Below are 13220 nucleotides of genomic sequence, written 5' to 3'. Positions count from 1 at the left end.
TATCGTAGAACATTTTTCTTGAAAATGATTTTATCTTAGTATTTCACTTTCAGTCCGTGCAAAAGGTTTAGTTAAGATACATCAGATTGTAGAAGAAATCATTTTATACCGATAACTTTTATTCTAAATGAATTGCTTTAATATATAAGATAATTCAAGTGACAAGAGCTATTGGGATTTGGGACCGTTGTACTGTGAATGAGAAGAGTCTACTAGTGGAAACGAATATCTCTTTCCCCAGCCAACAAACAAGCACTTAGCTGTTTATACAAGGTATATTATGGTTAAACAAATCTTAGAAAATGCATGGCAAGTAAGAATAACGCATATTTGGCATTGCCTTGAATGTGAAGTATGATGCATCATCATCTTTACAACCTTGAATGAAGAGCTTTTGAACTATCGGCAAGAAAAGAACCCCAACGTTCTTTTCATCCATTTCTCATTGGGAAGTCATTGCTATATATAAAACTATCACTTGCACAAGAAAGCACATGCATATCCTTGTTCTGGTATTAGAGACATTATTCATTCACTACATTTTACCTTCTTGAAGTCCCTGGTGCTTTCCTTTATCCACTCTTATCCAACACCACATAGTGCAAGATGGCCAATGAGCAAATGAAGCCTATTGCCACCCTTCTTTTGTTGCTGAACTTCTGCATGTATGTCATAATTTTGGGCATTGGTGGATGGGCTATGAATAGAGCAATAGATCATGGTTTTATCATAGGTAAAAATAAAACAAAACTATAGTTATATTTTCAGGAATGATTCTTTCGCGTGAAAAGTTTACATAACCTTATCAATAGATATTTATTTAGGTCCCATTCTTGATTCCACCTTCTTGATCATTCACCTTATTTCCTATGCAATGGCTAAGCTTTTCTGTGTGTTTCTTCAGCATGCTAATGTTGTAAAGAGATTGTTGCAGGTCCAGAATTGGCACTACCAGCTCATTTTTCACCCATATACTTCCCTATGGGAAATGCTGCCACTGGCTTCTTTGTAACGTTTGCTTTGCTTGCTGGAGTAGTTGGTGCTGCATCAACGATTTCAGGATTCAATCATATTCGTTCATGGACTTCTGAGAGCTTGCCATCTGCAGCTTCAGTTGCTACCATTGCTTGGACCCTTACACTCTTGGCCATGGGGTAATCCATCCTCTATGAACTCCCTGACTTCTTTTTTTTTTATTCTTTTAGCAAATTATTTTGACTCTCTAGTTACTTGTGATTCTATTGCTCTAACTCTGATTTATTTTCTGCAGCTTTGCATGCAAAGAGATTGAGCTTCAAATCAGAAATGCACGCTTGGTAAGACAGGGAAACTTCATATACAAAATTTTCTATGAACTTTCTTATATTCTTGTATACTTTTAAGTGCTTTGCTTTTTCCTCTTTACATCAACTCTAATCTGAAATATCAATTTTTTGCAGAGAACAATGGAGGCTTTTCTAATTATCCTGTCAGCCACACAACTTTTCTACATTGCTGCTATTCATGGTGCTGCTGCATACAGGAGATGAACTTGAAACTTGACAAAAGTTCTTTTTGTTGAGCATGAGGGAATGAATTTGTGTCTGCGTGCGTGCGTGCTTTTTTTTTTGGCGTATTCTTTTCCTTCATCTTTATTCTTTGGTTTATTTTATTTTATTTTTCCTGTTTCTCTAATTAAGACTTCCAATTTGCAAGACATCAATTAAGAATTGGCAGATTGTGTTGGGATTTGAAATCAATGGTTGGATTTGTACAAACTATGAATTAAGAATAATAAATCATGTTCAAAGCATTGAAGGAGAACACTATCTTATACCCTTCTATTTTCCTTCTAACTTTCTTCAGTAACTCATTCGAGCAATTATGGGTTATTTAGCCGTAATCATTGATCGTGGAAAATCTCATAAACTGCTCTAAAGTGCCAAGAACATTAGAAAACTGACAAGTTAAATATAAATGCAAGAGTTAAATTGAATATCCTTCTAGATACTTTCTGAAAGGTCATGTATCTTTATTGATTTAAAGAACACTGACAAGTTTCCTAACACGAAATGCACAGAATCCCACAGGATGGAATTATTCCGCATTCATTGCTAGTGGATGATTGTAAACAAATGCCAGAAGGCATAAAAGAATAAAAAAAAAAATCTTTATAAGAACCACAAATACAGAAAACGAAAAATAAAATCTCATATGGATTATAGTTAGGCCTCAATGCTCAATATTATAGAATACAATTTAGAAAGCAATATCACAAAATTTTTGGACGAAGTCCTTTGAATTCTTCATATGTTAGATCCATCGGTTGAGATCCTCGTGAACTCATCGATCCGAGGCTCGCAGAACCTCAAACAATCCACAGCAACTCCACCAGGAGGTCTTTTGAATCATCTGTATAGATGCTACAAGTGGCTGCATGTCAATTCAGCAAAGGAAAATTATATTTAAATGAACCATAATTTGATAATTTTCTTATGAGGCTTATATAGGTGAGAAAAGTGCAAAACCTGATTTTCAGAGCATGCTGGATTCTTGGAATCATCAGAATGTTCTTCATTATCATATTCATTTGTCTTAGGTTCCTCCGAACTTATATTTTCAGCCTCAGAACTCTCATTGGATTGCGAATCGCTCTCTATCACAATAGCACAAGCCTCCTCCTCCTCATTTCCTTCTTTGACTTGATCATTGTTAACATTGCTAGATTCTTGTTTCATGGACTCAGCATCGGAGGCAGGTTGTCGAGCATTTTCATGATGTGTAGGTGAATCTCCATTTTGAATATCTTGGGATTTCAATTCACCATTCCCTAGAGGTGGAGAGTTGATAATGGCGTTATCCTGTGCCTTCTTTTTCTTGGCAGCAGCCCTTCTTCTCTTAGAAGCTGATGGCATGATTGTGATGGTGGGGTTTTCCTTCTCTCTCTGTCTCTCTGTGGTGTTTGTGGGAACTCTAAAAGCCACAAACTTGGAACAGAGAGAGAGAGAGAGAGAGAGATAAGAGACTCAAATATACAACAATGAAGAAAACAATTTTGTATATAAACTTGAGTTTATATGAACACAAGAATGGGATCCGCCAATCAATATTTGATGTGTTATTGTACACTATCTAGCTGGAGCTTCCCTTGAATGAATTGAAATCTTTCCTAATAATAACAGAATATAATATAGGACAAGATTCAAACATAGTTACAAGGTTGTCCTCCAGTTTACCTTTGCTAATAATAAGTATAATGTGCTATTTTGCCTTTTTTTTTAATTAGAATTTGAATAAATTACTAATTGCACTCATTTTCCGTTTTTTTTAAAAGAGAAGATTTAATTCCATTGTAAACCTGCTGGTCCAGTCGTTGCTTCTGTTGGCCATGAAGTAAGCGATGGGTTTTTCTTTTCTTTTGGTAGACTAAGAGTAAGGAAATTTAAGTTCAAGTTATGGTTACTTGTTAAATTATGACTTGGTTTTTATAGTTTATCAAATTTTTAATTAGGTCTTTATACTTTTTTTTTAATTGAGTTTTACATTATTTTTAATTTTGTAATTAGTTTTTTTTAAAAAAATATATAGCTAAAGATTTAGTTAGATTCTTAATTGTAAATACTTTTAATTTGTAAAAAAATATTTATTTAATTCTAATATTTTTACATTAAAAAAGATTTAATATAAAATTAAAAATAATATAAAAATCTAACTTAAAAAAATATAGAAACTAATAGAATAATTAAACCTTAAATTATTCCATCTATAAATTTTTGAAATATTAGTCATTTTCATTCTTTTAAATTCTAGTTGCTTTCGCTATAAATAAGAGAGTGTAATGAGTTAGCATTAGACTTGCTAGAAAGGTGGTGGAAAAAGGGTATACAATATTTAGAAACAAAGAAATATAATGTGGCGTTCATGAAAAATTGACTTAAAAGTAAAATGTCATGATGCTTTGTATACAAGATTCAGTTTTCTAACCGTTATCCTCTTATTGTGTTACCAATATTGTTAGTTGCAATTTGCAAATCTTGAAATAGATGTATTTGCATCTTTTAGCGTTTATATAAAATAAAATATAAATAATTACTAATATTAGTTCGGATGTATTTAACTATTACTAATATTTGCATTTTCATTTTTTCTTACTATATTATACTAATTTATTTTTTTTAAATGTATTAACATAGTCCCTATTTTTTTCATCGATTTAATCCTTAAAAAAAAAAACCATATATAATGTCCCTTATTTGATATCACATATATTTTTAATAAGCTAAATATATTATTTTTTATTCAATCCAAAAAGTAAAAACGATAGTTATTTTAAAATAGAAGAAGTAATAAAAATTTATTTAGAAATCAAATTATATTTTAAAGAACATATTTTTTATTCTAATTTATTTTCATAAAAATAATAATTGAAATATTGATATTATTATATTAAAAATAAAATTTTCTTTTGAGACAGGTTTGATTGAAAAAGAGGAACACAAAGAGGATAGTAGATAGCTATGCTACAGTCAAAATCAAATACTAAACCCCTCCAATCAACATTACATTATTACAAATTTACAATATTACATACAATCTTTAATTTATTTAATTAAAATCGTTTGTGAAAAGAAACAACATTTGAGCTTCTCTTACATTAGATCTCATCTTATTCATACTTTGATTGTTGTTATTGGCGACTCTCTTTCTTCTTCTGCCATGGACGCTCTGAGGAAACAGGCCACCAAGTTTAGGGACCAAGTTGCCAAACAACAGCAGGTACCGTTCTTCCCTTACCCACCCATTTCCCAAGATTGTATCTTTCTGTGTTCTTCTGCAATTATCCTTCATTTTCTTCTCAAATCTTCATCTGGGTATGCCCAAGATTTCACAACAAGTTAAATTTTAATGGTATATTTTTCTCCAGTTTCACGGTTTAATAAAGCAGTTCAGCAGCAGCGGATATGAGAGCTCAGATGTTGTTGTCATTGATGAGGTTGAAATGCAGAGACATCAACAACTTGAAAAGCTCTATAGGGCCACTCGTTCTGGCAAGGTATACAATAAAGATCACCTTTTTCTCAATTCTTTGGGGTAACCATTGCTAGTTCTGATATGTTTGAGCAGCATGAGCACTTTATAAGCTTAATCTAGTTGTGTGGATATGTATTTTAGGTAATGTGTAAGAAAAAAAAAAGGGAAGGATGTTATTGTCAATGATTTGCCTCCATTTTCTTTTTTTCTTCTTTTAATTGATGTGTGTGGAACTATCTTCTCAATCAGGACTTCCAGAAGGAAATTGTTAAAGCGGCAGAAACATTTACAGCCATAGGTTTTAAGCATATTGAAGCAGGTGAGAAATTAGTTTTTGTTTCTCTTTTTTCCCTGAAAATTTTACTTTAGTCTCACGAGACATTATAATTTACAAGGTGTTTTGAATCATGCTTATCAACAATATCTGTGGTAGACAGGAACAAAACTTTCTGAGGATTGCTGTAAATATGGAGCAGAGAACAACAACACTGACAACATATTGGCCAAGGCAGCATCAGTATATGGTGATGCTCGCAAACATGTAGAAAAGGAGCAAGATGAATTAAATCGGCTTTTATCTTCCCAGGTTGGCTTTTGATACCTTGTGCAGTTGTACAAGATGAAATTGAACCCCTAACCTAACATTAAGCCTCAAATAGATCATGCTAGCCAGTTTTGAGCATAGAATTTCCATTTTTTTCCCCCTAAATAAGTCAAATATGAGTAAATTTCATTGATCTCTCCCTTTCAAAGCACAAAGGGTAGCCCACTATTTTACTATTTTTACTTTTCATCAAATGCATATGCCACTCCTTTTGCCCTTCCCACATGTGTATGTTTTGGTACTATATCAAGATCTCTATGGAAAATTGCATACTTTGGAATTTGTGAGGGAGATCTATGTAATTTATTATTTACACTCTTTTTAAATGTATGAGGAGAGTATTGTGAATATGTTGATTTCAATTTCCAGGTTTTGGATCCTTTGAGATCAATGGTCAATGGTGCACCTTTGGAGGATGCTCGCCATCTTGCTCAACGGTATAGTAAGATGAGGCAAGAAGCGGAGACCATGGTAAGCCAAAATTTGGAATAGATTAGCAATCCCTACACCAGGTCAAATACTAGTACGAGTATATAGTTTATCATTGTTCTGCTATATCATTCACTTCATTATTTGGTGTTCCTATGGATTTCTTTTTAATTTGTGTGTTAAATTCGGTTAGAGGGAGGAAATTTCTAGAAGACAAGCACGGATTAGGGAATCTCCTACTGCTGAACAAGTTGCAAAACTCCATGCTACTGAAGCAAAGATGCAAGAGCTGAAAGCAAACATGGCAATTCTGGGTAAAGAAGCTGCAGCTGCACTGGCAGCTGTTGAGGCACAGCAGCAGAGACTGACATTTCAAAGGCTCGTTGCTATGGTATGATAAGACGTGACTGTTATTATACCAATCGATGCCGAGGTGGGAAATATTTTGGCCTTTTATATCAAAGATTTTGTTTATGATTTTATAGGTTGAAGGAGAAAAGACCTTTCATTTAAGAGTTGGTGCTATTCTAAGTGAAATTGAAGCTGAGGTGAGAACTGGCTGTGCAGAAGTTTTAAGTTTTCATAATTAATTTTCATATATTCCTATTTCTTATTGGCTCTACGACTTGTTGTCATTCTCTTAGTAGCAATGAATTTTCATAACTTAGAATTTTTTCTCAGATGGTCTCAGAGAGACAGAAGAAAGAATCTGCCCCTCCAGTGGTTATACCCGAGAATGGCACAGAGAAAACAATGTACTTCTTGGCTGAAGTATGCTAATTATTCCTATCATTTCTCTCTATTTCATTTCCTTGTTTCTAATTGCTGAACATATTGAAAACTGATTAATTACTTCAGTCATGGAAATCAAACATTACCATGAAAATCTGGCTTACTTATTATTACATTACCGAAATAGAAACTATAACTATTGAGCATTAATAAAAATTTGTGGCATGTGATATCACAAAACAATGAGTAAATCCCCATTGTGGTTCTTGAATTTTTATTTTATTTTAATTTTGTTTTTGAAGTATCAATTTGATTCTTGAGGATTGATTTGATGTCACTAACATTTAATAATCTTGAAGGCAATGCATTCTTTTAGTGCTGAATCAGAAAAGGAGTTGAGCTTTTCAAAGGGTGATTTCATTGTTGTGCGAAAGGTTTGTTTTCTCAGTTAATGTCATTGTACTGTTATACTTTGTTTTCTATGTGAATATCCTCAAACATGCCAGGTGGCAAGCTACTAAACGAGTTTGGTATTCTCTCAGCGACTACTTACATTTAGCTTAAATAGGTTCCTTTCATATTGGCTACTCTCATTTCTGTGAGATTCTAGTTCCAGAGCTGCTGAAATACTTACATTAGATGGGAAGTTTGTTAGTTTGATACCTTCACAAGTTATCCATTTCTCAAGGGATCTCAAGGGCAAAAAGGGTCAAACGAAAGCAGAATAAAGATGTATTTTTTATTTTTTATTTTCCTATAAACTGCTCTGCATAGTGAAATATCATTTATCCATTTCTCATTTTGTGAGATTAATTCTCTACTATTGTCGACAATTGCTTCCTACTACTTTCTTAATGAAATTTGTTTCAGTAAGTGAATTTAAATCTCTCACTTTTTCTGGTTCTCATTGTTCACCAAAGTTTTATATGTTTATCATCAGGTAATCCCATCCGGGTGGTCAGAAGGTGAATGCAACGGCAGAGCAGGGTGGTTTCCGTCAGCATACGTCGAGAAACGACAAAGAATACCCTCCACAAACTTGGCTGGTGAAGTTTACTAGTTTCTCCTTCTTGTGCCAAGCCATTCTTTGCTTTGTTTCCAATATATAGTTCAGCACCCAATTGTCCAAAGAAGACAAAGCAAAATTGGATGCAGGTTGAGGTTCCTGTTCCTACTGCCTAAATGTGAAGTGATTGATTCTAAGTGTTAATTTTTAGTTATTACAACAGAAAAGGGTAATTTATATGTAACCTATCCTCTTTCAAAGTTGGACAAAGCGGTGGTGCTTAAAGTTGATTCATTTTTCTTTTCTGGTGGGGTGACAGACACTACTTTACCTTTTCTTTTTTTACCTTTTGTAATTGATTTGGGTAACATATGTGTCTTTATTGATAATCATGTCTGGATCTTGCTAATGATATTGGTAGAACAAGGATCATAGGATTGCTGGATTGTGTTTCTAATGATAAGGTAAGCCTAATAGCATATTTGGATAGGGATGTCTGATTTTGGTATTAACAAAATTTGGTTTTAATCAGCAAAGAGAGAATTGGCCGAAAGTGGCAAACAGTTTCTTTGGGGCCAACATGATCCTAGGTTCAATCAACCAAGACCCTTCTATGCTTTCTCTTGGCAAAATTTTTGTCTTACTTAGATTCCATGATTCCATCACCCTAATTTACATAAAAATTGTATTTGTATTCAAATATTACTTAAGAATATATTTCGACAGAAAAAGAATATACTAAAATCTGAAAATGAGTATAAATGTAAGTGAAAAATAATAAATGTGCGCTTGAGAATAATAATAATAAATAACTGAAAAACCATTCCGTGTATAGTGTAATTTAAGAAAACTTGCAAAAGAGATGAATCTTTTATTAAGGATTTTCTTAACCACAATTAATGTGTGGTTTTATTTGAAATTTAAATACTCAATTGGAAATAAGATTATTTTTAAAAAGGAAAAGTATAATATTAAACAATGTGAACAATAGATATATCGAATGTTTATTTCATTAGATGTATGGATTGTTATTTTAATATTAAAATTTAGATAGTTAATTTAGAGGTATAGTGTGTTTTTATTTGATTGGTGGTTGTTTATGTTATTCAAGATGATTATTGTTTATCTAGCACTCTCTTTTTAAAAATCATGTTTATACATATCTCTCATTTTTAAACTTAAAAGATGAAACCCTTAATTTGAAGTGTTATTCAATATGATAAAGCATATTTTATAATATGTAATATTTTGTATAATAACTTAAAATTTTTAGTGTATAAAGCTAATGAATTTTAAGAAAGCAATAAACATATAATTAGAAAATTTAATGTAAGATATTGTTAAAAAAATAGTTTGATGGTTACATATGAAATTCATTAAAAAGAATTAGATATTGTTAGTTAATTATAAAAGAATTGAATTTCTTATTTGATATAGTATAAATAGATTTTGTGATTGATAGAGGTGACTGGCGACATTACTAAAATGTGAAATATGTTTGGGACAATGAACTCAGCAGCAAGATGCACGAGTCATCATAGTACAGTGCCCATGGAACTGGAATTATGTAACCGTTATAGATATCACAACACACAACAACAACAACAACGAAAGGTGGTGTCTCATGACTCATGTCATCTATGCTATCTCTGCCTTTTCATTTTCAAAACCAAACCAAACACATTGTTTCTCTTTTTCTTTCTCTCCCTGGCTGGCTGTATAATAAGTGTCAGGTTCCATTCTTCACTTGTTTGTGGTCTCAGCTAAGCTAAGCTTTCCTCTCTTTGCGCCAATTTCACTATTTTCATATTAAATGCACTCTCAAGAACCACAACCCCACTGCTGTTTCTATTCCTATGGCATTTTCCATTTCTCTCTCACCCATCTCCTCTTCATATGGTTTCTCCTACAAAGGTACCGTTTTTTTAACACCCATCTTCCTTTCTTCTCTTTTTTCCCCTTTTCAGTTCCTTGTTGCTTTTGGGGTGCTTGGAGATTTCTTCTCAAGAGGTTTTGATGGTCAAGCTAGAAACTTTTTTCTTTTCTTTTTTTCAAATGCTGTAATAAAAAAGCTTCTTTTTTTATGTTTATGACCAGCATTGTTTCTGTGGTTCGAAGAATCTCATGAGATTAGTAGTTTAGTTCTACTTATTTAGTCATTAATTCTTGTATCTAACGCATGCATTTTTGTGTCTATGGAGTTATTCTACTTTATTGCTAGGGTCCTTCTCTGAGTAGTAGTAATAAATGAATGGAAATCGCTTTCACTTTTTAGGGTGTGAGATGCAGCAACTTTAAGTCTATTAACATATACGAAGCTTAAAGACAAATAGACAATTCAGCATTTTGAAATTTCTCATAATGGATGATGGAAACTGGTGAGAAGAATATTAATTAATTGATTCAGTGTTTCACTGTTATGCCTTTTGGGGTTAATATGTATAGTGTTTTCATTCATGATGTTCCCTCTAGAAGAGTTCATGAATTTGGCAACTGCTATATTTTGCCCATACTTCCATAAAGATTTTGCTTACACATCAAAATAAATACCAAAGATTTTGCTTATACTAGTACTTTCAGTTGTTGGGAAATTAGTAGTGCAATTAAACTAGGGAGCAACTGAATAGTATTCTTTAGCTATAAGAATGTTACTGGTCTCAAAACTGTAGCAGATACAGCACTAAAACTTCATAAAATTAAATTGCAAACACACATGTAATTGTTGAATCAGTGAAGCTTCCTTGTCTGGCTTTGGTTTCTTTGCCCTGCCATTGGTTCATGTATGAACATTTGACTTAACTTTTAATGCATTTTCAGGTTTGGAAAGATTAATGGTGGCATTGCTTGAAGGGATTGGAATCATGGGTTAAACCCTTGAGTTTGAAATAGGGAATGAAGCCATTGGTCCTGGTAGTTTAATTAATTAATTAATTAAGATGTATTATATATTGAGTTCTCAATTTATATATATTATTATTTGATGTAGCAGGGAATTATCATTTGTTCTACATCAATTTGCTATAAATAGTGAACTCTCTTAACTTTTTCATCATCATTCCATCATTACAAAGCTAGCACACTAAGCTAGGTGTATGCAAATGCTAGTTACTAGCACCAAAGCCTCCATTAATTTGCATATCTTATCAAGTGATGTCCAAATGTTAATGCTATCAACACATAAAAATCAAACCAAATTAAATCTCTTGTAATCTTCTGTCATTTGCATTGAGACCTAGAGTTTGCTAACTTGTAATAAGCTCTGAATGGAGCAAAAGACCAATTGACTCTTGTGCACAACATAGACTCTAGTATAGCCTCATTGCCTGGTTGCTTGGAAATCAAACTCCCCTTGCTTCTAGTTGTTGAACACTAATTTGGATCCAAATTAAACCGTTCATCCAATCCAATCCAATCCGAAAATCAATTAAAACCGCACTAATTTGAATTTGATTGAATTCTATTTTTTGCAAACCGCTGGATCGGATCGGATTTCGAATCTATTTTTCATAACCGATCCAATTCAAACCGCACAATATGCTCTAATATTATTATTTTATTATTATATTTACAATCATACTTATAACATGTTTAATTTGTTATATATTTTAGTCACCAAAAAAAATTTGTTATATATTTTTATACTACGCATGTATTATTATTATTTAATAAATATTTTATGTTCAAAATATGATTATTTATTTATTTATGTTAACTAACCTATAATTTTATTTTTATTGTTATGTTATCGTTGGTTTTTAAGATATTATTGCGACTTGTTATATCATTATTCATTGGGCTTTTTTTTTTCAGAAATAAAATAAAAAATTTCATTTCTCCAAACACCATTTTGAACTTTAATTCCCACATACGATTTTTTTTAAGCAAGTTTGCCTCACCCACTGCGAATTTTATAAAAATTATAGAGTTTGTCTTAGCCTGGCGAACTCCCTTTCAAATATTTTAAACCCACGTTTTTAATTCATTATCATCATCTCCAAATAGTATATAGATTTACAAACAGTACATAGGAATACACAAAAATACACAGACAATAAGCATGGTTTCTTCAAAGATTTTTTTAATTATAAATTAAAAAAATAATGACAATGGCAACTATTATCATTGTCTCCAGAAATACACAGATACACTAGAATAAACCATATTCGATAAGAATTTTTTGTAATTATAAGACGTATTTTATTTTGCAAAGAACACAGCAAAATATTAGCAAATTGCATATTCCATTGCATACATATCATCGCTTTAAATTTGCAAAGAGAACACAGCAAACATATACATATCTTGGAAGAACAGTGAAATACAAGGGCCGCAGCCATACATGGGAACTTCCCTTTTGCAATCCATGTTTCAATGGAAATTGTAACAAAATCCTCCCTCATATCACCATCCATATTTTGCTTGTGTTTCAGGCTGCAAGAGAACAATTAATACATACAAATTAGCATGGTACCAATACAATGGAATTCCCATTGGAGTCGAGTAATATTTGAATATGTAAACAGTAAAACACCAAGCACTATATCTATAATTTAAAATATTGTCCATCATCATCCCCATTAAATTTGTTTTCTAAGAGAGCCTTATGGCTTTTACTTGTCACAAGGAAGTTCAGAGTTTTCTCAAATAAGTTTTTCTTCTATATGCCAAAAGATCAGCCCTATATTGAGCTATTGACTACTCTCTTCTCTCTAATAATGTGTAATAGTTCCAATCGATTGAATAAAAAAATATACATATTGTGGTTTGTAATACTTCTAATAGATTAAATTTTAAAAAAATTCATATGTCAATGGATTGTGTTACACTGTCAATCGATTTAATAAGAAAAAACACATATTTTATAGCGCAATTCAATTGATTGTCTAACACTTTCAATTGATTGAATTTTAAAAAAACACATATTACCATGCGAAATTTAATCAATATGTTATACTTCCAATCGATTGAATTAAAAAAATGCGAAATTCAATCGATTGTGTTATACTTCCAATCGGTTGAATTACCAACAAACATGATTTTACTAACTTTTATTGATGTAACGGATTAAAGAATAAAAAATTTATTGATTCGCATTGTCAAAATATCTATAGAGATCACACTTAATTGAAAATCTATTTTGTTGTTTTTGTTTTTAATTATTAATAAATATGATAGATGAATAATAAAATAATAATTTATAAAATAAAACATAAATTTTGTAATTAAATAATATAAACAAGTTTATTCTGTAATTAAAATTAAATAATAACTATATGATAATTATTAAAAAATTTAAAAATTATATTTTATTATTATGATCATTTAACAGTCCAAACATTGCGAGGTTATACAAAAAAAATTATAATATCTCATATCCAAAAGTACGTATTTATGGACATCTAATTCAATTTAATTTAACGGTGACAAACAACTTGTCGA

The 13220-nt window shown here is 31.6% G+C and overlaps 3 protein-coding genes across 3 annotated transcripts; 2 read left to right on the top strand and 1 right to left on the bottom strand.

The window, feature by feature from the left end:
• The first annotated feature begins 310 nt into the window (after positions 1-310).
• Positions 311-1794, top strand: LOC107482198 (membrane protein PM19L). The gene is made up of 4 exons (XM_016102608.3): positions 311-733; positions 935-1154; positions 1271-1316; positions 1440-1794. Exons 1-4 carry the CDS (start codon positions 607-609, stop codon positions 1527-1529), a joined length of 483 nt encoding a protein of 160 aa, XP_015958094.1. The 5' UTR covers positions 311-606; the 3' UTR covers positions 1530-1794.
• A 274-nt stretch (positions 1795-2068) lies between these two features.
• Positions 2069-3097, bottom strand: LOC107482199 (uncharacterized). The gene is made up of 2 exons (XM_016102609.3): positions 2508-3097; positions 2069-2412 (listed from the first exon to the last, which is right to left on the bottom strand). The coding sequence occupies exons 1-2, from the start codon at positions 2892-2894 to the stop codon at positions 2323-2325; spliced, it is 477 nt and encodes a 158-aa protein (XP_015958095.1). The 5' UTR covers positions 2895-3097; the 3' UTR covers positions 2069-2322.
• Positions 3098-4582: 1485 nt separating this feature from the next.
• LOC107482196 (SH3 domain-containing protein 3) lies at positions 4583-8355 on the top strand. Its single transcript, XM_016102607.3, has 10 exons — positions 4583-4755; positions 4904-5032; positions 5260-5329; positions 5448-5596; positions 5984-6085; positions 6237-6434; positions 6529-6591; positions 6725-6814; positions 7135-7209; positions 7716-8355. The coding sequence occupies exons 1-10, from the start codon at positions 4696-4698 to the stop codon at positions 7833-7835; spliced, it is 1056 nt and encodes a 351-aa protein (XP_015958093.1). The 5' UTR covers positions 4583-4695; the 3' UTR covers positions 7836-8355.
• Positions 8356-13220: the final 4865 nt, after the last annotated feature.

This window comes from Arachis duranensis, chromosome 3, assembly GCF_000817695.3.
Source record: "Arachis duranensis cultivar V14167 chromosome 3, aradu.V14167.gnm2.J7QH, whole genome shotgun sequence".
Lineage (NCBI taxonomy): Eukaryota > Viridiplantae > Streptophyta > Magnoliopsida > Fabales > Fabaceae > Arachis > Arachis duranensis.
The sequence above is the reverse complement of the archived record's forward strand: the minus strand, read 5'-3'. Positions and strand labels throughout refer to the sequence as shown.